At 43.8% G+C, this 27,324-nt stretch overlaps 3 protein-coding genes across 3 annotated transcripts in view; all 3 read right to left on the bottom strand.

Annotated features, from left to right (window-relative positions):
• Nucleotides 1-6,044, bottom strand: part of LOC133440469 (NLR family CARD domain-containing protein 3-like) — a 33,936-nt gene extending 27,892 nt beyond the window's left edge. The window contains exons 1-6 of the mRNA XM_061717728.1: nucleotides 5,888-6,044; nucleotides 5,347-5,479; nucleotides 5,127-5,264; nucleotides 4,540-4,618; nucleotides 4,107-4,314; nucleotides 1,705-3,487 (exon numbers count right to left, since the gene is read on the bottom strand). Of these exons, the coding sequence (XP_061573712.1) occupies nucleotides 1,705-3,487; nucleotides 4,107-4,314; nucleotides 4,540-4,618; nucleotides 5,127-5,264; nucleotides 5,347-5,435 (2,297 nt within the window). The 5' untranslated portion in view covers nucleotides 5,436-5,479; nucleotides 5,888-6,044. The remainder of the gene's footprint in view (nucleotides 1-1,704; nucleotides 3,488-4,106; nucleotides 4,315-4,539; nucleotides 4,619-5,126; nucleotides 5,265-5,346; nucleotides 5,480-5,887) is intronic.
• Nucleotides 6,045-12,417: 6,373 nt separating this feature from the next.
• Nucleotides 12,418-20,627, bottom strand: LOC133440747 (NLR family CARD domain-containing protein 3-like). Its single transcript, XM_061718062.1, has 10 exons — nucleotides 20,615-20,627; nucleotides 19,292-19,295; nucleotides 18,704-18,782; nucleotides 18,079-18,289; nucleotides 17,767-17,770; nucleotides 14,606-16,384; nucleotides 14,132-14,305; nucleotides 13,763-13,936; nucleotides 13,034-13,084; nucleotides 12,418-12,970 (listed from the first exon to the last, which is right to left on the bottom strand). The coding sequence occupies exons 1-10, from the start codon at nucleotides 20,625-20,627 to the stop codon at nucleotides 12,418-12,420; spliced, it is 3,042 nt and encodes a 1,013-aa protein (XP_061574046.1).
• Nucleotides 20,628-25,978: 5,351 nt separating this feature from the next.
• Nucleotides 25,979-26,629, bottom strand: LOC133440465 (zinc finger protein 883; the record flags this gene model as incomplete). Its single annotated transcript, XM_061717724.1, has 1 exon — nucleotides 25,979-26,629. A coding segment is annotated over one exon (651 nt), but the record flags the coding sequence as incomplete, so codon positions are not given.
• Nucleotides 26,630-27,324: the final 695 nt, after the last annotated feature.

Below are 27,324 nucleotides of genomic sequence, written 5' to 3'. Positions count from 1 at the left end.
ATGTGTGTTCGTACGTGTGTGTGTACATGTCTTTGTGTTTGTGTGTGTGTGTAATAAACCAAACAAAGCTCCACCTGAGGTGTATCTATAGTGGGGGAGGGGGGGGAGCAACCCCGCCACCCGCGAGACCAGAGGCCGACACGGAAAAACCCGGAACCCAGGCCACCAGCAACCCCACAGAGGGGAGATGTAGGAGGGAGGCAACCCACCGCCTGCGAGACCCCCCCCCCCCCCCCCCCCCCCGGCGGCCGAGGGGGCCCGCGGGCGGGGCCCCCGCGGCGCGGAAAGAAGCAGCCAGGGATCCCGCGGCGGCGGACCGCGACCCAGGCAATCCCCGGCCACCCGGTCCGGGCCGGACACGTGGCCCTCACCCTCCAGGCCAACGACCCCCACCCGGCAGGGGGCCAGCCTGCCCGGAGAGACAGAGCCGCCCCGGCCGCCGACGCGGGCAGGCGCACCCGCCCCCACGAAAGTGGCCCTCCAAGACCAGAGGGGCGCCCCGCCACAGAGGCAGCGGGGGGGACCGGAGACGGGCCCGGAGAGAGGGAACCCCCCAACAGGGCGACACCCGCGCAGGCCCGACAACGGAGGGCCCCAGACCCAGGCATCCCATTCATTCATCCATTCACCTATCCGATACCTACCCGATACTAATAATAAGATATACTATACATAATAATAATACTAATAATAATAATACTAATACTAATACTAATAATAATAATAATAATAATAATAATAATAATAATAATAATAATAACAACAATAATAATAATAATACTAACCATCTTTCTATAATATAATATTGATAAATTATTAAGTTTTGTTGTCCTGCCAATGGAGGCTCAAATCCTCCATGGCAGGACACTTCCACACCGCATTCTCACCGACACAGACACACAATCACGCACCATTTCCCCCTCCCCGGGGGGGTCCAGCACCGCCAGAAGGCACCCCAGGCTGCACGGCGAGCCCCGCCAGGCCCGGGTATCCCGACACACTTATCCCAGGCCGGCGAGGGAAACAGGGAGGGGGAGGGCCAAGTATCGATTTGACACCGACCTCCCCCCTCCTGAACTACGTGTCATTGTCAAATGCATTTATTAAGTGTTGAATGTGTAGTGTCTACTTTGCTGTTAAAACCGTGAGGCGGGGAGTGCCGGGCCACGCGGGACAATGCCCCCACGACCCGGACCCCCCGCCCCTCTCCTATGTGCGTATGAATCGTGTAGGGGGGGAAGGAGGGGGAGCGGAGGCCGAAGCCAGGAAGCAGGACCAGCAAAGCCGGCCCTGGTAAGACACCCGCGCCCCCCCACCGGCCATCCAGTAGACGGGGGCCGGCCCTGAACAGGAACAGGAGGGCTTCTTAAAGAAGAACTAACAGGTCTGTGAGAGCCGGAAGTCTTACTGGTTGACAAGTGATCAAATACTTATGTCATGCAATAAAATGCAAATTAATTACTTAAAAATCATACAATGTGATTTTCTGGATTTTTTTTTAGATTCTGTCACTCACAGTTGAAGAGTACCTATGATAAAACTATAATACTTGTTCTCCCCACTGTATATGTGTGTGTGTGTGTTTGCCTGCGTGTGTGTGTGTGTGTGTGTGTGTGTGTGTGTGTGTGTGTGTGTAATAACCCTACCAAAGCTCCAATTGAATGTGATTGTAATTAAAAGAGATGTGCCCGTGTTCGTCCTTACAGAACTTTCTTGGAGGCTTTGACCACCGGTAGCAGCCTCCGTAGAACCTCCTCTGAAGCTGAGTATTTCTTCAGGTCAAACACCTCCAGATCTTCTGATGACAGTAAGATGAAGCCCAGAGCCGACCACTGAGCAGGAGACAGTTTATCTGTGGAGAGACGTCCTGACCTCAGGGACCGTTGGACGTGCTCCACCAGAGAACCAGCGTTCAGTTCTTTCAGACAGTGGAACAGGTTGATGCTTTTCTCTGCAGACAGATCCTCACTGATCCTCTTCTTGATGTATTTAACTGTTTCCTTATTGTTCTGTGAACTTCTTTGTTTTGGTTTCAACACACCTCGTAGGAGAGTCTGATTGGTCTCCAGTGAAAGACCCAGGAGGAAGCGGAGGAACAAGTCCAGGTGTCCATTTGGACTCTGTAAGGCCTTGTCCACAGCACTCCGATAGAGCTTAGTCTCTGCTTTTGTTTTAAACCGTCTAGAGGTGTTTCTTTGTTCCTCCAGCAGGTTGACTCCAGACTTGATGAAGGTCCGATGGACATGCAGAGCAGCCAGAAACTCCTGAACACTCAGATGGATGAAGCAGAAGACCTGGTCCTGGTACAGGCTGCTCTCCTCTCTAAAGATCTGTGTGAACACTCCTGAGTACACTGAAGCCTCTCTGACATCGATGCCACACTCTCTCAGATCTGGTTCATAGAAGATCAGGTTTCCTTTCTGCAGCTGCTCAAAAGCCAGTTTTCCCAGAGACTTGATCATCTTCCTGCTCTCTGGACTCCAGTGTGGATCCGTCCCAGCTCCTCCATCATACTTGACCCTCTTCAGTTTGGCCTGGACCACCAGGAAGTGGATGTACATCTCAGTCAGGGTCTTGGGCAGCTCCCCTCTCTCTCTGGTTTCCAGGACTTTCTCCAGGACCGTAGCAGTGATCCAGCAGAAGACTGGGATGTGGCACATGATGTGGAGGCTTCGTGATTTCTTGATGTGGGAGATGATCCTGCTGGTCTGCTCTTCTTCTCTGAACCTCTTCCTGAAGTATTCGTCCTTCTGTGGGTTAGTGAACCCTCTGACCTCTGTCACCATGGAGACACACTCAGGAGGGATCTGACTGGCTGCTGCGGGTCGTGTGGTGATCCAGAGATGAGCAGAAGGAAGCAGGTTCCCCCTGATGAGGTTTGTCAGCAGCACATCCACTGAGGTGGACTCTGTAACATCAGTCAGGACCTCATTGTTGTGGAAGTCCAGAGGAAGTCGACTCTCATCAAGACCGTCAAAGATGAACACGACCTGGAACTCTTCAAAGCTGCAGATTTCTCTGGTTTCAGTGAAGAAGTGATGAACAAGTTCCACCAAGCTGAACTTTGTCTCTTTCAGCACATTCAGCTCTCTGAAGGTGAATGGAAGCAGGAACTGGATGTCCTGGTTGGTTCTGCCTTCAGCCCAGTCCAGAGTGAACTTCTGTGTTAGGACTGTTTTCCCGATGCCGGCCACTCCCTTCGTCATCACTGTTCTGATTGGTTCATCTCTTCCAGGTGGGAGTTTAAAGATGTCTTCCTGTGTGATGGTTGTTTCTGCTCTGTCTGGTTTCCTGGATGCTGCTTCAATCTGTCTGACTTCATGTTCTTCGTTGACCTCTCCAGTCCCTCCCTCTGTGATGTAGAGCTCTGTGTAGATCTGCTTCAGAAGGGCTGGGTTTCCTGCTTTAACAATTCCCTCAAACACACACTGGCACTTCTTCTTCAGCTTTGATTTCAGCCGCTTTTTACAATCTTCAGCAAAGGTACCTTGATAAAAGTGGACAAATGAAACCAATTAGTGTTTATGAAGTTCAACTTAATTCTCATAAAGAATCAGAATGTGAACCGACACTGATCGACTCCAACGTTACGATGAGCTGTCCAAGATTGAGTAGATTCACTTTTACCACCAAAACACCTCTGAACATTCAGGACGTGGAAGTGACAAGAACATTTGGGGGTCCTGGAGTTTCTAGTACCAGGATGTTAGCAGTACAGCCCTGATGGGTTGTGGGTTTGTGGGTTGTTGTGTTCTTGTTATTGTTGTGGTGTTTGTGAAGTGGATTTTCCAGGTTTAGGATTTGAAAACACCAGAATATGATCTGATCAAATAACCTGTAGAAGCATGAAAACAATCTGGAGTTCAGCAGGATTCCTGGAACAAGAAAACCAGGACTACAATCTTCCAGTTATCTTGTGGTGTTGGTCGGTTAAACACAAATATTTAAAATATTTATGCTGTCCTGTACAGGGAGGGTGCTACTCTAGAGTGGAGGTGGTACCATGTGGGGGCAAATGTTGTGGCTGATCTTTGAATGTTGCTCATCTCCTGATGCATTCTGGGTCATTTATTCAGCAGCTTAAATGTTCATAGAAATCGTCTTACTTCTCCGCAGATGCTCAGCCAGATCCTCCTGCTTCATTCTCCTCAGGAAGTTCACTGTGATCTTCACAAACGCCTCTCTGCTCCTCCTCTGCTCTTCATCCTCACCCTCCAACAGATGTTCTAGGGATTCTGGGTAATCTGGACTCAGACCCCTCTGGATCTTCTTCAGCTCATTCTTCACAAACATGACAATGTTGTCCTCCAGCAGCTGGAACAGAAGACCACATGAAGGACACAATCAGACTGAAACCACGGAGACAAACATCAGACCCATGTTGGACAGACTGACAGTCCACTGGTCTCCAGACACCAGCATGGAGACAAACATCAGACCCATGTTGGACAGACTGACAGTCCACTGGTCTCCAGAGACCAGCATGGAGACAAACATCAACAGAACAGATGGATAAGCAGTTGTTGTTCATGTACATACCTGAAAGATGGAGTCCAGCTGTGTCTGCTGCTGCTGGACAGACGGACCGCTGGGAGGCTCTGAGCTCTGCTGGTCCACTCTGTGGAGGAACCAGGAAGAATTAGCTCACATCATGTCTGTCCTCACAGAGACAAACACAAGCTGAAGGTCCATGAACTTCTGTTTGGATGAGGACAGTCCATCAGAGGACTGGTGGTGGTGAATGTTTACTAGTCCTGCTGATCCACCGAGAACATGTGACCTCAGTGAGAACTCTGCTCATTCACATATTCACAAGATCCAGTTCTGCTCCAAGAAAAGTTACGAGATCAAGAAGAAGGACAACTGATGGAGACATGAAGCAGCTGATGAACTCTGGATCATCATCAGGATCAGTCCTCTGGAAGGTAAGACCTCCAGATGTGTCGACCAGAGGAAAAAGCTCATGACAGGAGATTAATATCTATGAGGAGGAAGCTCAGATCACCATCAGGGGATGGAGGACCACAGGGGTCCAGGACTACACAGATCTACTCAGGAAGAAACAAGGACATTTCCTAACATGAGGACTAATTTAAATACATTTAATGCATTTAAATACATCTCACCGCTCTGAAGAAGACTGTTGGTCTCCTTTAAAGAGAATTATAAAGCCTTTTGACCTGTCACTCTTCAAGGACACACAGCTGGGTCCAGGTCTGGATTCAAGTTCAGGTCCAGTTCCGGCTCTGGGTCCAGGTTGATTCCTGTAATAATGATGTTTGGTGATGTGAGTCTTGAGCTCCGATATGCAGAAGAGTCACAGACGGTTAGAGATGCTCATCTCACCTCTGAGCTTTGCTCCGACTCTCATCTTCCCCACACATAGGGGTTTTAGAGGGAGGGACTCCCTCCTCTCCGTCCTCACACTGATCCATTCTGCTGAATTCACATCCACATCAGCTCACACACACACCTTCATCTGCAGAGGAAACACACATCACTGGTGCTGCACACAGAACAGCTGTTCCTGCTCTGGTTGTTCCTCTCTTGTTTTTTTTTGCTTCTACAGAGCAGTAGAAACAGTTGTAACAGTTGCAGCGTAGAAGAGGTGGAATAGTCCTGTTCAGCTGGGATGTCAGATTTAGATTTAATTCATAGACAACTTCTAGCTCTCACTGCCTCAGCGTTCTATTATCTCCAGATGACCTTTATTGTAGCACACACCGACCAATGTCATGACTGTTCATTTAAATGTGATATATTTTCTGTTGATTGGAAGTAAAAGACGACAAAGTTCTAGTAGCTTTGTCCATCAGATTAGTTAACTAAATTAATGCTCATCACAATGTTTTAATCAGCTAAGTATAAGAAAAACGTAGAGCCTTACCTGGACAGGTGATTCCTGACATCAGGTCTCGGTGGTACAGGTTCCCAGAAAAGTATGTTTTAACATTCAGAACACAGTCGTCCTGAGAGAAATCTTATCAGTGTGTGTGTCTGTGTTAAAATACCTGCAGTGTTGTTTAACAAAGGTGGAATGAGGAAGCGTCTTAGGACAAGACTTGACTTGCCTGTTAGTCAACTAAAGAAGACACTCCTTGTTCTGAGTGTGTGATGCAAAAAGATCAACATAGAATCTCCTCACCCGTTCATATAGCAGTATATTACATGAATTAATTTAAAAGATCCTACTGTTATTGGTCTTTTGTTAGTTGTGAATTTATGGTTGTCATTCAAAATAAAACCTCACACTTTCACAGGGAAGTCCACACCGGGGGGAAAAAACTCCAACCACGGCAGACAACAACAGTTCTGTTAAAGAGTTTCAAAGGGTTTCTGTAGAAGAATAAATTATGGTTCTTAAGATTCTTTCTGTTTATTTTCTAAATAATTAAAAGTTTGGAGTGCCGTGAGATTAGAAACCTATTCTATTTGTTTTATTCTTTATTTTCATTATTAAAGTTTTAGAAAGAGAGAATGGAGAAAAGAGAGAGCAGAGACACATATGTTCTTTCCTGTCTTTGGTTTGGATTCAGCCCCTAGTGGTCAGCAGGTGAACTACAAGTCTTTCCTGATTGGTCTCAATTCAAATATCTAGGTGGTGTGGAGGTTTTGCTAAATACTATATTTACTTCACTGCATTTATCAGACTAATTGTCTTCAGAAAATGTGCTCAAATTAACTTTAAGTTTCAAAAATGAACTGAAAAGTCTGTTTTTCTTTCTCAGTGTCGGCGCTCGATTAGATAGATAGATAGATAGATAGATAGATAGATAGATAGATAGATAGATAGATAGATAGATAGATAGATAGATAGATAGATAGATAGATAGATAGATAGATAGATAGATAGATAGATAGATAGATAGATAGATAGATAGATAGATAGATAGATAGATAGATAGATAGATAGATAGATAGATAGATAGATAGATAGATGCACGGGACTGTCATCTTCATCCCGCTCCCACAGTGTTTATATCCACTCCGCTTGCATCCACAAATCTCAGAGAATTCATGCACAATAATAGAGATGCATTGATTTTGTGTCTTCTCCCGTCCCACAAGAGAAATGAGAAAGAACACAAGAACTTTGAGAGACATTTGAGATTCTGCTCTGACAAGTGAAGCTGAACTTTTACCTAGGATTGTGCACGGCACAACATTAACTTTCTTTCTGTGAAGAACCCAGAGATGGTTATTTGATTTTTATTGATTTCATAAACAGTGTTATTATTATTATTATTATTATTATTATTATTATTATTATTATTATTATTATTATTATTATTATTATTATTATTATTATTATTATTATTATTATTATTATTATTATTTTATTGTACGTGTTATTGTGTCAAACCATTTTTAAACAGTAATACCACTGTACTATTTTGTATCCATGTTTATGATGACGTTATAGAGATGTGAAACATAAACATATCCTGATGCTCAAAAAATGGCTTAAAGATACATATGTTGCACAATCAGTGACCTGACCTTTATTGACAAATTCAACATTTTTTGAGAACGACATGTTTTTAAGTCAGGTGGGTTTAGTCTTAATAAATATAGAGCTGTTCACCTCAAACATGTTTTATTATGTGAATCAGACACCAGCAGGCCAGGAAATCACTGGTATACCAGATGTTAAATACCCCGTTATCTTATTTCATGTTCCTTTGGCAAGATCATTTCTGTACTTCTGGTGTGCTGTTAAACACTTTTCTGTTGTTAACAAATAGATCTTTACTTTAATGATTGCTATCTATAATGAGCAGTGTTGGCTGTGACATCAGCAATGACATCACGTGTGTTTGATGACATCCCAAGGCTGCAAGAAAGAGTTGGTATTTATAACTATGTATCTGATCCATGTATTGATTCGCCGATAACGATGATAACATGTGCTCGTTCCAGCGTGTAGCAACATCATCTCAGGTATCTGAGTCTCTATGTTGCCATGGAAACCATCCCAATCCCACACACTCTCACAGAGCAGTAACATCAGAAATGTTTCACCTCTATACTCCAACACTGACCTGCTGATGTCATCATGTTTTCATGTTTCTGTGGCAAAATAATTTCCACTTTTCTGGTGATAACATGAATAAATAGATAGATCTCCACTTGAACCAGTTCTCTGTATAAACTCCATAAACACTAGTCGTTGTGACGTCATCAATGAGGTCACATGTCTTTGACGACGTCCCAATGGCTGCATGACAGAGTTGCTATTTACAACTATGTATCTGATGCAACAATTATCACATCTAATGTCACTTCCTGTTTTCTTCGTCTTAACCAAACAACACTAACATCTGTATGCTGTCATTTTAGGACTGAAGTACTTCTTAAAATAAATTAATTGCACTCATATATTAATTATACCCTCTTATATGCTCTGCAGAGTGATCCTATTTCCTATTTTCCCTTCACACTCTTCCATTACACCCTGCAGCTGCTCAGCACCGTATCTGGGCTGATGATGGACATTAATGGCTTTGCCAGAGGAATCTGTGATGTGGAACAGACGTTGGTGAAGGAGCTCAATGCCAGCGGCCCCAGAGGTCAGCAGGTCAGACCAGGAGGAGATAGGCGCATGTGTAACCTGCACAAAAGATGAAATACAAGTTAAAACTGTGACATTGGCTAAATGGGGAAAATAAAAATACTTAATTAATGTCAGCATCAATTTTTACAATGAAGCTACAGTGGCTGGGGATGATCTGGTTCGTTCGTCTAGAGTAAACTGCAGTAATTCACGTCGTTTTTGTCTCGATTATTATTGAATTAAATTACACAAGTAAATGCGTTGCCCTCTCAGTTCATGAGAAATGATTTAGAATCAGAGATGCTCCTCTGCAGTCCTGCAGCTTTGGGCTGTTTCCCCCACGGCTCGTGGTCGTGCTCATTCTCTGCTTCATCCTCCTCCTCCTCCATCTCCGTGGCCTCATGTTTGTGATGCAGGTTCCAGTTCAGCCTTAACTCGTCCAGAAGCTCCAACATTGCAACGCTGGATAAGGTCATGTGTCTCAATGATCTCTGCTCTCTCTCCGTTACCTTTCCTGATGTCTTTGCCTCCTCCTCGCAACAACAACTGCAGCCGTTTGTGAGTAAAATTGCGCCACTTAGCGCATGCCTTTCAGACGTGATAAATATAGACGCAAAAACAACCACTAACCAGTTAAAGGTTGTTAAATCTCATTCCTTTTGCTACTTGATCTAGTTGCATCTACTCCTCCCAATATTTAGCTCGCTCTGACACGAGCCTAGATGACTAGATCTCATTCTTGAGCTTCATAATCTGAAAATCTGATGTTTTAGTGCTATCGCTCAACGGGCTGCTGTGCGCGCTCCCGCGGCCAGAAATCAGAAGAAATCACATTCTGGCAGGCAATCACTTTTTGGCACAACACCGGCGCCCCCGTCTACCTGGCGGCTGTGCTGGAGTATCTGACCGCTGAGATCCTGGAGCTGGCTGGAAACGCTGCCCGCGACAACAAGAAGACCCGCATCATCCCCTGTTTAAAAAATAATAAAAGGCTTGCAATATTTCAGTTGATTTGTAATGAATCCAGAATGTATGACATTTGTTTTTTTAATTGCATTACAGAAAATAAAGAACTTTATCACAAAATTCTAATTTTTTGAGACAGTCGTGTGTGTGTGTGTGTGTGTGTGTGTGTGTGTGTGTGTGTGTGTGTGTGTGTGTGTGTGTGTGTGTGTGTGTGTGTGTGTGTATATATATGTATGATTAGATTGTCCTTTATTCATCCCTCAGTGGGGAAATTCACTTTGTGCAGCAGCAGTACACATGCAGCGAAAGAAGGATAAAAAGTAAAAAATACATAATTACCTAATATAAACAGTATATACAGTGGAATGAAAATAACAGTAGTGCAGTACGAGAAAGGAAAAATAACAGCAGGTAGGTATATCATTTCAAACCTTTTAACGTATTATAATTGTTTTGGGGTTTTCTAGATAAAGAGCACACATATTTGGATATTATACAACTGATTCTGAGAAATCGTTTTTATATTGACATTGATGAACATTTACAATGTGAACATGTGACCTTGGTTCTAACTCCTGTCTAAACTTAATTGTGTTTTGCTGCGGGCGGTGCTCCCTTGCTGAAGGCGGCGGTGTGGCCTGCAAGGGTGGTGGTGACAGAGGCTGCCTTTACTGGTCTCCGGGCTGTGGATAACGTGTTCCCGGTGGTGAAGGGAGCATGGGAGGTTGGGATGGAGGAGGCCTGGTGTCCTCTCCTCCGGTAGGAGTCGGCCTCTCATGTGGATGGTGCAGCAGTGGAGACTAAACTGGGAGGGGCTGCACCACTACTGTCCATCTGACGTCTCGTGTCCATCACCATCAGCTGCAGCCTCCGGTTCTCTTGTATTTGCTGCAGCACATACATCATTGCAGGTGGGCCCTGATATGACTGTGGCCTACACACATACACAGGTGCTCCAATGTGACTGGGAGATGTCTCTACGAGCTCAGCACGGTGATTCTGACCTGGGCGCCGGGTAAGGGGTGTCATCTCTGCAAATCCCTCTCTATACCTCCATTCAGTCTCCTCTATCACAGCGGGGGTTCCTGCAGGGTAACTGACAGCCTGTGGGAGGGTGTACCCTTCATAATCTTCCATCAGTCTTGGTTGTTGCATTCATCGGTGTGGACGGACATCTTCACTTGGGGGAACATAAGCCGTTATCACTTTGTAATGACCTTATCCGGCTCCAAGGACCATATGTTTTGGAGGCTTAATGATTAACAGTTGTACACTGGCTTTCTCTGTATTTTAATTGTGAAGCGCGTGTCAGGACTTAAATGAAGAGGCAGGAAGCGGTCAATTTCCTTTACAGTGCTTTAATCCAGTTTAGACAGTGAACTTACAGATGTGGTGTGTGTGGTTCTGGAATAAACCAAAGAATAATAGAAATCAATAAACAGCAATAAACATATGTTTAACCATAGCACACAATCCAAATAATAATGTTCTTAGCATGAACATCATATACATTAGATAATATGCATGAGATACTATCACATTTAACTGGAAACAAAGAAAACAGTCAGTGACATTCAGATTACATAATATAAATGACTTTTGAACGATTAGCGAAGTAAATAACACTGCTGGAAATACTCACCAGCAGATTTATAAAATATAACAACAAAGAAGTGCTTCCAATAAACAACAATATAACTCACGTTTCTCTGGACGCACATTGAACCACAAACATCAGATTCATGACACAAAGTAATATAACAGCTTCATCCACATCATCCAGCTTCTCATCATTGTCTCTTCTTCTACCACACGATAAGCAGCACTCAGCGGGATCTAGTGCAGCAGCGCCCCCTGGTGGCTGGATGTTCTTAAATCAACCACTCTGTCATGAAAACCTTCAGACAAGTGCTACATCTTTGATTATTAGTAAAAATGTGGGGATTTTGAAGTCCTGATTATTTTTTTACCTGATCATTTCTACAGATGTGGGGCTTCGTGATTTGCTAAAAGGGTTATGGTGGTTGAGTTTCATGTAAATGGGACTTGATCTGAAGATGTTCATGATTTGTTACTAAAATTTTACGGAAGTGATCATATGAAAATTGGAAAAAAAATTAAACTGATTAAGAATAAAAGAAATTTCATTCTGAAATATGTTTCGTAGCATGATAAATACATTTGATAATTATTGTGAGGAAATGTTGAGGCAACGCTTTTAATGAGTGGATATCAAATATTGTCATCAAAGGAGAATTCTGTTGAAAAAGTAGCCCTTCTTAGTACAGTGTAAAATCAACAAGGTCGACCCCCGGGAACCTGAACATGAAGAAGCAATTGTAGATGATGGATGGATAATCTTATTCATCTTGGTGAGAGCTAACACATAAACAAACACTTTACCATGACAGAGACGTGACAGTCCAGTAGTGACGTCCTGGTTGGAACAGGAAGTGAGTGAGAATAAAGACCAGGATGAACCCTGGCTGCACAGCAACCTTGTTGTCAGATCTGTCAGCAGGTTGTAACTTCATCTCTGCTGATTGCAGCTCAGTGATTCCTCTCTGACATCACAGTTGGTCACATGTGCAGAAAACTAACTGCAGCTGACATGAACTGAATGATCTCAGCTGAACTGAGCTGCAGAGAAACAACATGCTGCTGTTCACTGTGAAGCTCTGACTGGAAACAGACAGAAGAACAACATGTGGATCCTGGAATAACGGCAGCGTCCACCTTTAAAGGACCGGAAGAGGAAGAAGTTTCCAAGGAATCATTCAGAACAGTTTCAGCAACATGTGATTCAAGTGTTCTGGTGGAAACAGAGACAGACATGTACAGACTCAACTATCAGTCCAACAGAGACAGTTTCTCTGACAGGACTCCTGAGACTGAACTCAACACAGAGACACTGAAGAACCAGGCCAGAACCTGAACCCAGGATAGAGAGGTTCAGTGAATGTGGTGTTGACGGTGTGGAGGTGGATCAGTCTGTAGGAGGAGACGCTGTAGAAGGACAGAGTTCCAGCAGGAACGTCCACATACACTGCTACTCTGTCAGAGACTGAGGAAGAGGAGGAGGGAGATGTTGGTCTGTTATTGTGCCAGACATAGTACTGACCATCATCAGAACATTCCAGACTCCAGGAATTATCGTTCCCTCCAAACCTACAGTAATCAGAGCTTCCTTTCCTTCTGATTCTTCTGTAACTCACTGATACAGAAACTGCTCCTCTCCTCTGGACCTCCCAGTAACAGCGACCCGTCAGAACTTCTCTACACAGCAGCTGACACCAGGAACCAAACCTGTCTGGATGATCAGGATATGACTGATACTCCTCCACAAACATCATCTTCCTGTTGTTGTCAGACAGTTGGATGCGTTTGTGGGAACAGAGAACAAACAACCCAGCTGCAGTTATTATTGATCTGTCATTGATCATTGATGGACTCATTAATGTGTGATGTGTCAGTGTGAAGATGGTTGAATGTGTGAATGAAATAAAAACACACTTACACTTCCTCAGACTTGGTGTCATCCATCGTTGTCCAGCAGGCTCCACCCTGAAAGGAGGAGGGGGGTCAGACCAGCACAGTCTCTTTCAGCAAACATGGACATTACATGGCTCTCACACACTGATGAAGGAACAGTCCAACACTTGGACAGATGCACTTGAATGCAGCATCTCTGGAGTCCTGTCCTGTGGTTGTCACGTTGCAGCACAGTTTGAACACATTCTTTTCTTCTGATTTCATCTTTGCTGAATCAGCAGCAGGAGGAGACCATGTCATGGATGAGAGAACGTGCAGCTGTTATTGTGCTGTGATGGGACTGAAAACCACAATGCTGTGGTTCTGGGATGTTTACTGGGTCAAGAACGGCTCAGAGTTGTGAACTGCATCTATCAGCTCTGCTGCAGCACCAGATGAGCTGCAGCAGCTCCGTCTGCTCAAAGATCTCTGCTCAAAGAGTCCTGGAAAAAAGTCCAACATTATATGGTTTGTAACAAAAGGCCAACAGCTGTAAGGAACAGGATGAGAAGAGGGGGATATAAAAAATGTAAATGCAGATGAAAGGGTCACATCTCTTTTGTACTCTATACCTTCCTCTAAGAGGACTAGCATCCACATGTCTGGTGAAGGTGTCTGTATTTTACTCTGTGCAATTAATAAAGAGCCACAAATATGATGTCCACAACACAATGAAGAGTCCAGCACCCTGATGTTCTTCTGTCTTCATACCTGAGAGTGTCCAGTCTCCAGCGGGGATCCTTCATTCCAGCAGACAAAAGCTTCACTGCTGACTCTCCTGGATGGTTGTAGCTCAGGTCCAGCTCTCTCAGGTGGGAGGGGTTGGAGCTCAGAGCTGAGACCAGTGAAGCACAGCCTTCCTCTGAGATCAGACAGCCTGACAGCCTGCAGACACACAACACAACACACATGCAGAGACTCTGAGAGAACTGCTCTGAGACTAAAGCTGACTCTGTCCTCATGTTCACCTGATGATGGCGCTGAAGGAAAAGTCAGAGGCTCAGCAGAAACACATCAACAATTTTTCACTATCAACCACAGTTGTAACGGTCAATAGTTGAAAACTCGGTGCATTCTGACCTGAGAGACTCCAGGTGACAGTGTGGACTCTCCAGTCCAGGACACAGCTTCTTCGGTCCTGAATCCTGCAGGTGGTTGTTACTCAGGTCCAGTTCTGTCAGACTGGAGGACTGAGAGCTGAGAACTGAGGACAGATCTGCACAGATGTTCTCTGAGAGGTTACAACCACTCAACCTGCAGAGGAGATTAAAGAGAAATTATGGGGTTATTTCAGAGTTGATTATGTCATTTAACAAAGAAACAAATGCTATAATATCAATGAATGCTGATTATGTCAACTAATAATCAATTAGTATTAATCATAGTGATCGCTGAATTTCTCTTCTCTGCATGTGAAGTTTCCTGAGATGAATCATTGATGAGAACTGGTCCCACATGAACCTGAATTTAGTTAAACAGTGAATTTAACTGGTTTCCTCCATGAACACAACATGTGATTGTAACTAAAACAGTTGTGTCCGTGTTCGTCCTTACACAACTTTCTTGGAGGCTTTGACCACCGGCAGCAGCCTCCGTAGAACCTCCTCTGAAGCTGAGAACTTTTTCAGGTCAAACACCTCCAGATCTTCTGATGACAGTAAGATGAAGACTAGAGCCGACCACTGAGCAGGAGACAGTTTATCTGTGGAGAGACGTCCAGACCTCAGGGACCGTTGGACCTCCTCCACCAGAGAACCAGCGTTCAGTTCATTCAGACAGTGGAACAGGTTGATGCTTTTCTCTGCAGACAGATCCTCACTGATCTTCTCCTTGATGTATTCAACTGTTTCCTGATTGTTCTGTGAACTTCTTTGTTTTGGTTCCAACAGACCTCGTAGGAGAGTCTGATTGGTCTCCACTGAAAGACCCAGGAGGAAGCGGAGGAACAAGTCCAGGTGTCCGTTTGGACTCTGCAAGGCCTTGTCCACAGCACTCTGATACAGGTCAGTCTCTGCTCTTGTTTTAAACCACCAGAAGGTATTCTTTTGTTGCTCCAGCAGGTTGACTCCAGACTTGATGAAGGTCTGATGGACATGAATAGCAGCCAGAAACTCCTGGACACTCAGATGGATGAAGCAGAAGACCTGGTCCTGGTACAGGCTGCTCTCCTCTCTAAAGATCTGGGTGAACACTCCTGAGTACACTGAAGCCTCTCTGACATCGATGCCACACTCTCTCAGGTCTGGTTCATAAAAGATCAGGTTTCCTTTCTGCAGCTGCTCAAAAGCCAGTTTTCCCAGAGACTTGATCATCTTCCTGCTCTCTGGACTCCAGTGTGGATCCGTCCCAGCTCCTCCATCATACTTGACCTTCTTCAGTTTGGTCTGGACCACCAGGAAGTGGATGTACATCTCAGTCAGGGTCTTGGGCAGCTCTCCTCCCTCTCTGTTTTCCAGGACTTTCTCCAGGACCGTAGCAGTGATCCAGCAGAAGACTGGGATGTGGCACATGATGTGGAGGCTTCGTGACGTCTTGATGTGGGAGATGATCCTGCTGGTCTGCTCCTCTTCTCTGAACCTCTTCCTGAAGTATTCCTCCTTCTGTGGGTTAGTGAACCCTCTGACCTCTGTCACCATGGAGACACACTCAGGAGGGATCTGATTGGCTGCTGCGGGTCGTGTGGTGATCCAGAGACGAGCAGAAGGAAGCAGGTTCCCCCTGATGAGGTTTGTCAGCAGCACATCCACTGAGGTGGACTCTGTAACATCAGTCACAACCTCATTGTTGTGGAAGTCCAGAGGAAGACGACTTTCATCCAGACCGTCAAAGATGAACACGACCTGCAACTCTTCGAAGCTGCAGATTTCTCTGGTTTCAGTAAAGAAGTGATGAACAAGTTCCACCAAGCTGAACTTTCTCTCTTTCAGCACATTCAGCTCTCTGAAGGTGAATGGAAGCAGGAACTGGATGTCCTGGTTGGTTCTGCCTTCAGCCCAGTCTAGAGTGAACTTCTGTGTTAGGACTGTTTTCCCGATGCCGGCCACTCCCTTCGTCATCACTGTTCTGATTGGTTCATCTCTTCCAGTTGGGAGTTTAAAGATGTCTTCCTGTCTGATGGTTGTTTCTGCTCTGTGTGGTTTCCTGGATGCTGCTTCAATCTGTCTGACTTCATGGTCATCGTTGACGTGTCCAGTCCCTCCCTCTGTGATGTAGAGCTCTGTGTAGATCTGCTCCAGAAGGGTTGGGTTTCCTGCTTTAACAATCCCCTCAAACAAACACTGGTACTTCTTCTTCAGCTTAGACTTCAGCCGCTTTTTACAAACTGCAGCAAAAGTACATTAATAAATGTGGAAAAAAGAAGGTGATAAGTGTTTATAAAGTTCAACATAATTCCCCTAAAGAATCAGGATGTGAACCGTCACTGATCAACTCTAACATTACGATGAGCTGTCCAATATTGAATAGATTCACTTTTACCACCAAAACACCTCTGAACATTCAGGACATAGAAGTGACAAGAACATCTGTGGGTCCTGGAGATTCTAGTACCAGGATGTTAGCAGTACAGCCCTGATGGGTCATGGGTTTGTGGGTTGTTGTGTTCTTGTTATTGTTGTAGTGTCTGTGAAGTGGATTTTCCAGGTTTAGGACTTGAAAACACCAGAAGATGATCTGATCAAATAATCTGTAGAACCATCAAGACAATCTGGAGTTCAGCAGGATTCCTGGAAGAGGAAAACCTGGACGAAAATCTTCCAGTTATCTTGTGTTGTTGGTCAGTTTAACATATTTATGCTGTCCTGCACAGGGAGAGTGCTACTTTAGGGGGGGGTGGTATCATGTGAGGGCGAATGTCAGATTCCTGTGTTTGTTTTTCTAGTTATTTAGCTTATTCTCCTTAGTTGTCCTATGTTTTACATATCTCTGTAGATATTGTTTGTTTTATTATAGGACTCGACAAGCCCTTATGGGTTTTTTTGGTTCCTCCCGCACATTTTTTCTGTTACATTTTATTAGGGCCCGAGCACTGACAGTGCAAAGGCCCTATTGTATCTGTAGGAATTTTTATTCTTTATTCTTTATTCTTTCTTCTGACGAAAGGAGGGCCTTTTGCCCCCTAAACGTGCCCCAAAAGTCACCAAATTTTGCCCCAAGCCAGGCCTGGCGAAAAATGTGATATTTCATGGATTGCATTAATGGGCGTGGCAAGATGGCTCAACAGCGCCCCCTAGAAAACTTTGTGCCTCAAGCCCCACAATACAGTTTGATGTACATGCAAAATCGGGACACACCTGTATCATGTCGCAACTTAAAGAAAAGTCTCTTGGCGCCATGGCCGAAATTGAACAGGAAGTCGGCCATTTGAATTAATTGTGTCATTTTGGCGAAATTTATGCCATTTCTTCAGCCGCTTCAGAGCCCGAACCGTAACGTGCACCCAGGTGTGTTATACATCAAAATGTGCGTCTCTATCCTGCGACGACGCGCATTACTTTTCTCATTCAAAAGCGTTACCGTGGCGACGATAGACGCCAAAAGGCGCACCCCCCCTTCATCTGATTGGTCCATATCTGATAGTTCCTACTTTCTGCCATAACTTTTGAATGGTATAATATAAAGAGTCGTGGGTGGTGTCATCTGACTCGGTTTTGACTCCTTCACCTTAATTGGTGCAAATTAGCCCCGCCCCTTCTTCTGATTGGTCGATATGTGATAGTTCTGATTTTCACTTAAATGTCCAGGCCTGAAGACATCTACATGCAAGTCATACAAGCGCTTCCACTGCAGCACGCTTGAACGTGCACAAGGGTGCAAGGGCCCGTTGATGCTTGCAGCTTTAATTTCTTTTTGTTTCCTTTTTTTTCTACATACGGTTCGTCTGAACTTTTGGCGGTTGTATATTTTTTTTACGTGAAAATAAACTGAACTAAACTAATTGTTGTGGCTGATCTGTGAATGTTTTTCATCTCCTGAGGCATTCTGGGTCATTTATCCAGCAGCTTAAATGTTCATAGAAATCCTCTTACTGCTCTGCAGACGCTCAGCCAGCTCCTCCTGCTTCATTCTCCTCAGGAAGTTCACTGTGATCTTCACAAACGCCTCTCTGCTGCTCCTCCTCTGCTCTTCATCCTCACCCTGCAACAGATGCTCTAGGGATTCTGGGTAATCTGGACTCAGACCCCTCTGGATCTTCTTCAGCTCGTTTTTCACAAACATGACAATGTTGTCCTCTAGCAACTGGAACAGAAGACCACATGAAGGACACAATCAGACTGAAACCACAGAGACAAACATCAGATCCATGTTGGACAGACTGACAGTCCCCTGGTCTCCAGAGACCAGCATGGAGACAAACACCAGACACATGTTGGACAGGCTGACAGTCCACTGGTCTCCAGAGACCAGCATGGAGACCAACATCAGGTCCATCTTGGACAGACTGACAGTCCACTGGTCTCCAGAGACCAGCATGGAGACAAACATCAGACCCATGTTGGACAGACTGACAGTCCACTGGTCTCCAGAGACCAGCATGGAGACAAACATCAGACCCATGTTGGACAGACTGACAGTCCTTTGGTCTCCAGAGACCAGCATGGAGACAAACATCAACAGAACAGGTGGAGAAGCAGTTGTTGTTCATGTACAGACCAGAAATATGGAGTCCAGCTGTGTCTGATGCTGCTGGACAGACGGACCACTGGGAGGTTCTGAGCTCTGCTGGTCCACTCTGTGGAGGAACCAGGAAGAATTAGCTCACATCATGTCTGTCCTCACAGAGACACACACCAGCTGAAGGTCGATGAAGTCCTGTTTGGATGAGGACAGTCCATCAGAGGACTGGTGGTGGTGAAGGTTTACTAGTCCTGCTGATCCACCGAGAACATGTGACCTCAGTGAGAACTCTGCTCATTCACATATTCACAAGATCCAGTTCTGCTCCAAGAAAAGTTACGAAATCAAGAAGACGGACAACTGATGGACACATAAAGCAGTGATTAACTCTGGATCATCATCAGGATCAGTCCTCTGGAAGGTAAGACCTCCAGATGTGTCAACCAGAGGAAAAAGCTCCTGACAGGAGATGAAGATCTATGAGGAGGAAGCTCAGATCACCATCAGGTGATGGAGGACCACAGGTGTCCAGGACTACATGGATCTACTCAGGAAGAAACATGTGGACATTTCCTAACATGATGACTGATTTAAATACATTTAATGTGTTTAAATACATCTCACCTCTCTGAAGGAGAACGTTGGTCCCCTTTAAAGTTAATTACCCAGTCCCTTGACCGGTCGCTCTTCAAGGACAAACAGCTATATATATATATATATATATATATATGTATATATATATATATATATGTATTTTCTGGACTATAAGCCTCTACTTTTTCCATAGGTTTTCAACCATGCGGCTTATACAAAGGTTCTATTCTGTGGATTTTTCTTCCACCACTCGGGGCGCTCTAACCGGAATTAGAATCAAAACTAAGACAAAATAAATGCAAAGAAGAATACGCTTCTTCTTCTTTAGCAGATTGAAGTAGAAGCAGATTTCAAACAGATAAATAGATAAATAAATAGCGGTTATTTTCTCTTGGTTCTGTCCCGTTTTAATCAGCAAAGTTGCTGCCGTGTTAAAAGACACTGTTAGGAAAGATCTATTTAGGTACAAATATGTACATCATTTACAGTTCAGAATCCTTCTGTACATGTAGTAAATATCTAATCTAACAACAGAAATATCTAATCTAACTACAGAAATATCTAATCTAACAACAAATATCTGCGGCTGAAATATCTTTTTTTTTTTAATAGAGTGGATGCGACTTGTATGCAGGTCCGGCTTGTATATCTTTTTTTAATTATTTTTTTAAAAATAGAGCGGATGCAGCTTATATACAGGTGCGGCTTATAGTCCAGAAAATATGGTGTATATATATATATATATATATATATATATATATATATATATATATATATATATATATATATATATATATATATATATATATATATATCAAGCAACCCTGTCTCATGGAGATGGGGCACCTTGAGATGGAGTCAGGTCTGGTTCTTCTCGACTTTTTATCAATTTTAAGACTCTTAACACTATGCTACCCCACTGGTGGTAGGCACTGCAGGTATCTTTCAAATACTCCTTTGTTTGGTTGGATTTTGATAAGATGTGTATCTTGAGGGCCGTTCTTCCCAAGGTGTGACCTCACTTAAAAATGTCATGTGTATTTCACTCTCCTTGGTTTAGGAGAGTCTCACTGAATTCCAATCTCCACCCTCACAGACTCACACACTTACGTGCGCGCTCTCGCGACTTGCGTAGGGTTTAGGGTTGTCCCATTCCTAAAGTCGTTAAGGGTTCAGGGCTGTCCCATTCCTAAAGTCGTTAAGGGTTCAGGGCTGTCCCATTCCTAAAGTCGTTAAGGGTTCAGGGCTGTCCCATTCCTAAAGTCATTAAGGGTTCAGGGCTGTCCCATTCCTAAAGTGGTTAAGTGCGCGAGGGCTCCCGGCAGACATTTTGAGCCCTTACTGCTCACTTACCGTAACTCCGCATCTCCGCAGACTTTTGGAAAGGGAATTACCCACAGTTCATTGCGTTGTGACATAAAAGGAGGTTACCAGGGAGAATGTAAACAAAACAGGATGGCGGAGGAAAATAATTTATGTGCGACTGCGAGACAAAAGAAGTTCACCTGTCAGTATAAATACATAGCCCACTGGTGATTTAAATTCCGAAACTGTTGTCCCGTGATGATTTTTCAATGGCCCTATTATTTCCTTTACAAACAGGGAGCGACCAACAAACGGAGGGAAGAAAACCAAAAAAAGGACAAATGAAGTTTTGGACTTTCTTCAACACTAAAGACAGGAAAAAAGGCTGAGGGAGCTGGATGAAAAGGAGGAGGAGAGGGAAAGGAAGAGGGATGACCAGTTATCTAAGTTAATTGACATTTTTGGGAAGATGGTGGACACAATGTAGTTTTCCTCATCAACTTTTGATTTATAATTTGAGGTCCAATTTCTTTTGTTTTCATTTTATATTAGACAAATCCTCAGTTGACCTGGTGTTGAATAAACAAGACTTGCTTTTCTTTAATCTGAGTACAGTGTTTGAATTAAGATTCCCTATGTTAACAGAAATGCATACATGTAAATACTAGCAAGATAGTTTTAGATCCAACACAAACAAGTCAGGCAGTAATTTGGTTATTCATTTATTTATGACCACAAAATTTAAACAATTTCAGCAAGTTGAACAAAAACGTTGCAGTAAATAGTAATAATATAACTGAAATATTTAGCTCAGGTTACCATCAATTTATACGCTCTCTTACAAAAATGAAATGACATCCTGCTCAAAAAGGAAAGTAATATTAGTTGGTCATAACACAGCTGGAATATTTAACTCAGGATACCATCAGTTTACACGCTCTTACAAAAATGATATTACTCGGCGATTGAGCCTGGCATACTGGTGGCGCTGGTATGGGTAGATTGAAAGAAAGACACTACATTAACAAGGAAATACATATTGTACTGTGCGCATATTTAAATTGTGTTCTTTGTTGAATTTTATGCTCCTTTATATAGGCTACCACTTTGTTTTCAAACATCCAAACATTCATGACGTGTTTCCGGTTTCTGCTTAGTGCTGTCCCATTCTTATTTTCTACCATTTGGAGCCCTCACACCCTCTCACACTTGATCACTTCCAACTGACGTCACTTAAGTCCTTGAGGGTTCAGGGCTTGAGGGTTTAGGGCGGAGATTGGAATTCAGGGAGGGTCTGTGTTGTTCCACCAGCTCCTCGCGTCCCCAGTCCCTCCCCTGCACGACGTCATAGGGCGAGGGCCGGGCTTCTCCCTCAGCCAGCAGCCAGCACAGCTGTGGCTGATTCCAATCAGCCCAGCTGCTCCACCATCATTATCAAGGGCTGCTACATAAGCTGCTGAGAGACGACGCCCGGCGCTTATACGTTGACCACTGTGGCAAGTACCTGCAGCAGCAAGTTTAGTCTCGTGTGTGTGTGTGTGTGTGTGTGTGTGTGTGTGTGTGTGTGTGTGTGTGTGTGTGTGTGTGTGTGTGTGTCAATTAAAATAAATGCTTTTACAATACATGTCCTGAATTGTGTTTAACTGAATAACATTAGCCGCGTGTGTGAGTGAAACAGAGAATAAATAAGTGAAAATACAGTTAAATAATTTGTAAAAAAAAAAAATTTTTTGTTTGTAGTGTGTACTAGTGTACTAATAAACATATCAGAAAATGTTTTTACAATGCGAGGAAAATAACACCATGAAATTAAATTTGATATTTAATGGTTTGCATTAATGGGCATGGCAAAATGGCTCAACAGCGCCCCCTTGAAAACTTTGTGCCTCAAGCCCCACGATACGGTTTGACATACATGCACGAAAATCGGTACACACCTGTATCATGGGACAACTTAAACAAAAGTCTCTTGGCGTCATGCCCGAAACCGAACAGGAAGTCGGCCATTTTGAACATTCTGAATTAATCGCGTAATTTTGGAGCAATATATGCCATTCCTTCGAGAGTTAATTCAGCCCAAACCTTAAAGTCTTTCAAAAGCGTTACCGTGGAGACGCTAGACGCCAAAAAGCGCGTCCACCCTTCATCTGGTTGGTTCAGACAGAAAAAACTTTGCGCCTCAAGCCCCATAATACGGTTTGACGTACATGAACGAAAATCGGTACACTCCTGTATCATGTCGCATCTAAAAGAAAAGTCTCTTGGCGCCATGGCCGAAACCGAACAGGAAGTCGGCCATTTTGAACATTCTGAATTAATCGCGTAATTTTGGAGCAATATATGCCATTCCTTCGAGAGTTAATTCAGCCCAAACCGTATCGTGAACCCAGATGTGTTATACATCAAAATATGCGTCTCTATCCTGCGACTACACGCATTACTTTTCTCTTTCAAAAGTGTTACCGTGGCGACGCTAGACGCCAACAAGCGCACCCCCCCTTCATCTGATTGGTCCATTTTTGATAGTTCCCCAAAAGGCACCAAATTTGGCATGCAAGCCAGGCCTGGCGATAAATTTGATATTTCATGGTTTGCATTAATGGGCGTGGAAAAATGGCTCAACAGCGCCCCCCGGAAAACTTTGTGCCTCAAGCCCCACAATACGGTTTGACGTACATGCACGAAAATCGCTACACACCTGTATCATGTCACAACTTAAAGAAAAGTCTCTTGGAGCCATGGCCGAAACCAAACAGGATGTCGGCCATTTTGAATAAATTGTGTCATTTTGGCGAAATTTATGCCATTCCTTCGGCAGTTAATTCAGCCCGAACCGTAACGTGCACCCAGGTGTGTTATACATCAAAATGTGCGTCTACATCCTGCGACACCACGCATTACTTTTCTCTTTCAGAAGTGTTACCGTGGCGACGCTAGACGCCAAAAGGCGCGCCCGCCCTTCATGTGATTGGTCCATATTTGATAGTTCTCCAAAAGTCACCAAATTTTGCACGCAAGCCAGACTTGGCGATAAATTTGATATTTCATGGTTTGCATTAATGGGCGTGGCCTAACGGCTCAACAGCGCCCCCTAGAATACTTTTATCTGCCATAACTTTTGAATGGTTTGACATAGGACGTTGTGGGTGGTGTCATGGGACTCTGTAATGAGTCCTTAAGCTTCGTTGGCCTTAATTAGCCCCGTCCCTTCTTCTGATTGGTTGTCCCGATTTTCTGGTATAACTTTGGAATGGTTTGACGTAGAGAGTCGTGGGTGGTGTCATCAGATTCTTTATGGAGTCCTTGACCTTCATTGGCCAGAATTAGCCCCGCCTCTTCTTCTGATTGGTTGTCCCTTTTTTCTGTGGAGAGACATTTTCATTAAACCTTCTCCTGAGACCAACAGAGCAGATCCTCTTTTTTTAACCCACATCAACTCCATGGTTCCTGACACAGTGGATTCCTATCAGTTTTCCTACCGTGCCAACAGATCAGTGGATGAAGCGATGGCTTCGGCTTCACTTCACCTTCCAACACCTGGACAGGATGAACACCTATGCACGGCTTCTGTCCCTGGATGTGTCATTTGATGAAGCCAAGACCAGTGAAATAACAAACTGGATCAAAATGACGTGATTGAGGAAGTTGAGGAAAAAGGACAAAAGTGCATCTCCACTTTTCAACTTCATTTGATGACATTTCTCTTTCCACATTGTTTTATGAGCTAAATGCTGGTTGTACTGATCACGCTGTACCAATAACCTGCGTCACTGACAACTTCCTGTTGTTGATGTACTTAAGTCTTTTTTTATTTGTGTTTTTATTATTAAGATAGATTGTTCTCTCTTGGGTTTATGTTGAGCTTTTATAACTCACCACCAGGGGGCACTGCTGCTCTTTCTACATATGGAGAGTGTAATATTCCAGAATTATAAACAATAAATCTAAAATGAAAACTTAATTAAATTTTCATGATTATTTCTGACTAAATATGAGTTGAGGTAAAAAGACATTTACTTCTAAACGGATGTCTGATATAAAAGGGTTAAATCCAAAGTCTGTCCTCTTCCTGGAATCTGATCCCAATGATCCTCCCTCTTCTTCCTGCTCTCCAACCTGCAGATCTGCAGCTTCAACACGGATCTCAACATCAGCTTTGTAATAAATCATGTGTCAGACGAGTTGTAAATCTAGTACAACTTGATTTTATAGATGTGATTCAATAATAGTTAATTTCATATTATTTAAATAATATGAAAATCGTACAGAAATATGTTGTAACTTTAGCTTGTATAGTTACAATAACACAGCATGGATCATTTGAATTACATTGTTTTGACTTAGTTTGTCCCATGAATTATCACGATAATCTGATGTACGTGCAGCTCAGATTTTAAAATGCATAGAGCCTTTTACAGTTTTCATCGAACTATGTATAATATCCCAATATATCGTAAAATTTGGATACCGCAATATCGTATTGTATCGTGACTCAAGTATCGTGATGTGTATCCCACATCACACTCATTTCCTCATTCATTTGAAAACCAAATGTTCTTGTTTTCTAAATCAATAAAACCATTTTAAAGGAGAAATAAAAGCAAACCCTATCTGACTGCACTGACTTCTGAAATCTTCAAGGTGTTTTGTTTAATGCTGCAGACATTAAAGTTTAGAAAATGGTGACAGATGGTTGGCTGTTCTGTTTCTGACGTGTTGATGGTTGCGTTTCTTCTTTTGTCCTCGTTTCTCTGAAGTTTCTTCCTGTTTTTCAGAGGAACGTTGTAAAAACTGAACATGTAAATATATCACACTTGGACTAACCTCTGAACGGAGTAGATGGAGAGAGTTTAACAACATGGAGCTGCAGATTAACTTTACAAAGAGAATGTGAGTGAAGAAGAAACAGACGGGAAAAAGGAAGTGTGAGAGAGGCTTTGTAGATGAATTAAATAAACGTTTAAAGAACTTCAGCAAATACTAACAGCTCTTTATTTGCACCGTGGAGACGACAAGTTACGAACAGCAACAAAAAATACGATTTTAAGAAGGAACAGGGATTCAAACAAACTCAATGCAGAATTTAAATAAAAAAGTAGACAACCACATCGTTCCCTCTGCGTGAAGTTGACGGAGAAGCATAAATCCGGGTTGAACCTGCAACCCTTGTGGGGAGGGGATTAGGCTCATCAGCCACAGGAGGTGGTGGTTGGACTTCTGCGGGTTCTTCTTCTGTGGGCCAGACAGGAGTGGACAGCTGCCCCCGGAGGACGACAACATGAGCTTCATTTGTCATGAGTCACCAGACTTCTCCTCCGGGTGATTTTTCATGTGACTCAGCAAATCAATTCTGCAGCTAAAACCTTTGTTGCACGTCTTGCACAAATATCGCGAGTGCGTGGTTATGTGCCGTTTAAGAGCTGATGATTCCGTAAAGGTTTTTCCGCAGGTGTTGCACAGGTACGGCCTTTCGCCGGTGTGGGTCCTCGAGTGACCCACCAGGTGGGAACGTAGCCTGTAACTTTTTCCACATGTTTTGCAGATGTAGGGCTTCTCGCCCGTGTGTGTGGTTATGTGGCGTTTAAGATCCCATAAATTAGTAAAGGTTTTTCCGCAGGTGTTGCACAGGTATGGCCTTTCGCCGGTGTGGATCCTCGAGTGAGCCACCAGGTGGGAATGTTGCTTGTAACTCTTTCCACATGTTTTGCAGATGTAGGGCTTCTCGCCCGTGTGGATCCTCGAGTGAACCACGAGGTGGGAACGTAGCCTGTAACTTTTTCCACATGTTTTGCAGATGTAGGGCTTCTCGCCCGTGTGTATGGTTATGTGCCGTTTAAGAGTTGATAATTGAGTAAAGGTTTTGTTGCAGGTGTTGCACAGGTACGGCTTTTCGCCGGTGTGGATCCTCGAGTGATCCACCAGGCTGGAATTTTGACTGTAACTTTTTCCACATGTTTTGCAGACGTAGAGCTTCTCGCCCATGTGGATCATTTTATGCTTCTTGAGTGTTGATGATTTTTTAAACGATTTTCCGCAGGTGTTGCACAGGTACGGCCTTTCGCCAGTGTGGATCTTCATGTGATCCATTAAAATACTACTTTTACTGAACTCTTTCCTGCAAGTAAACGCCTTCTTCCCCATGTGGGTCCTGGTCAGCTTTGGTTTACAGTTGCTGTCTGACGGGACAGCAGCATCTTCGTGGTCACTGTGTCGTCTCATTGGCTCCGGATCTGCAGTTTTACTGGACTCTGAGCGTAAGCTTTGAGTCCCTTCCTCATTTTTGTTTTGAGCTTCAGGAGAAGTGTGCAACAGCAGCTGGCCACAGTTTGGTCCTGGTTCACCATTTTCAACTTTCACATCAGCGACATTGACCAATGAGACATCCACCTCTACGTCCTCGTGCTTCATCTCCTGACCGCTGGAGTCTTCCTCCAGTTCTGTAGTCTGTGGATGCCCTGGTTCCTCCTGGTCCGGGCTGCAGCTCCTCTCCAGGTTATCCAGGTGCTGGTCACTGAAAACCCCATCCTCCTCCACCTTACAAACATTTTCTTGTGGGAGTTCTGAAATAACAAAAAGGGACAAAAAGATATGATTTTAACAAGTCAAAAGTGCTTCCCAGTGTTGATTGTTTGGTTGTATTTGTGAGGTTTAAACTTTGTCCTGAACCTTCGATCTTCCCCTTCATCTATGTAGTTATTTGAAAACAAGTGCATTACTCTGTGTGACCATTAGGCGGCACTGTGACTGTACTCTTGTGT

The sequence above is a fragment of the Cololabis saira genome, chromosome 3, assembly GCF_033807715.1.
Source record: "Cololabis saira isolate AMF1-May2022 chromosome 3, fColSai1.1, whole genome shotgun sequence".
NCBI lineage: Eukaryota > Metazoa > Chordata > Actinopteri > Beloniformes > Belonidae > Cololabis > Cololabis saira.
This window is presented reverse-complemented; position numbering and strand designations above follow the sequence as displayed.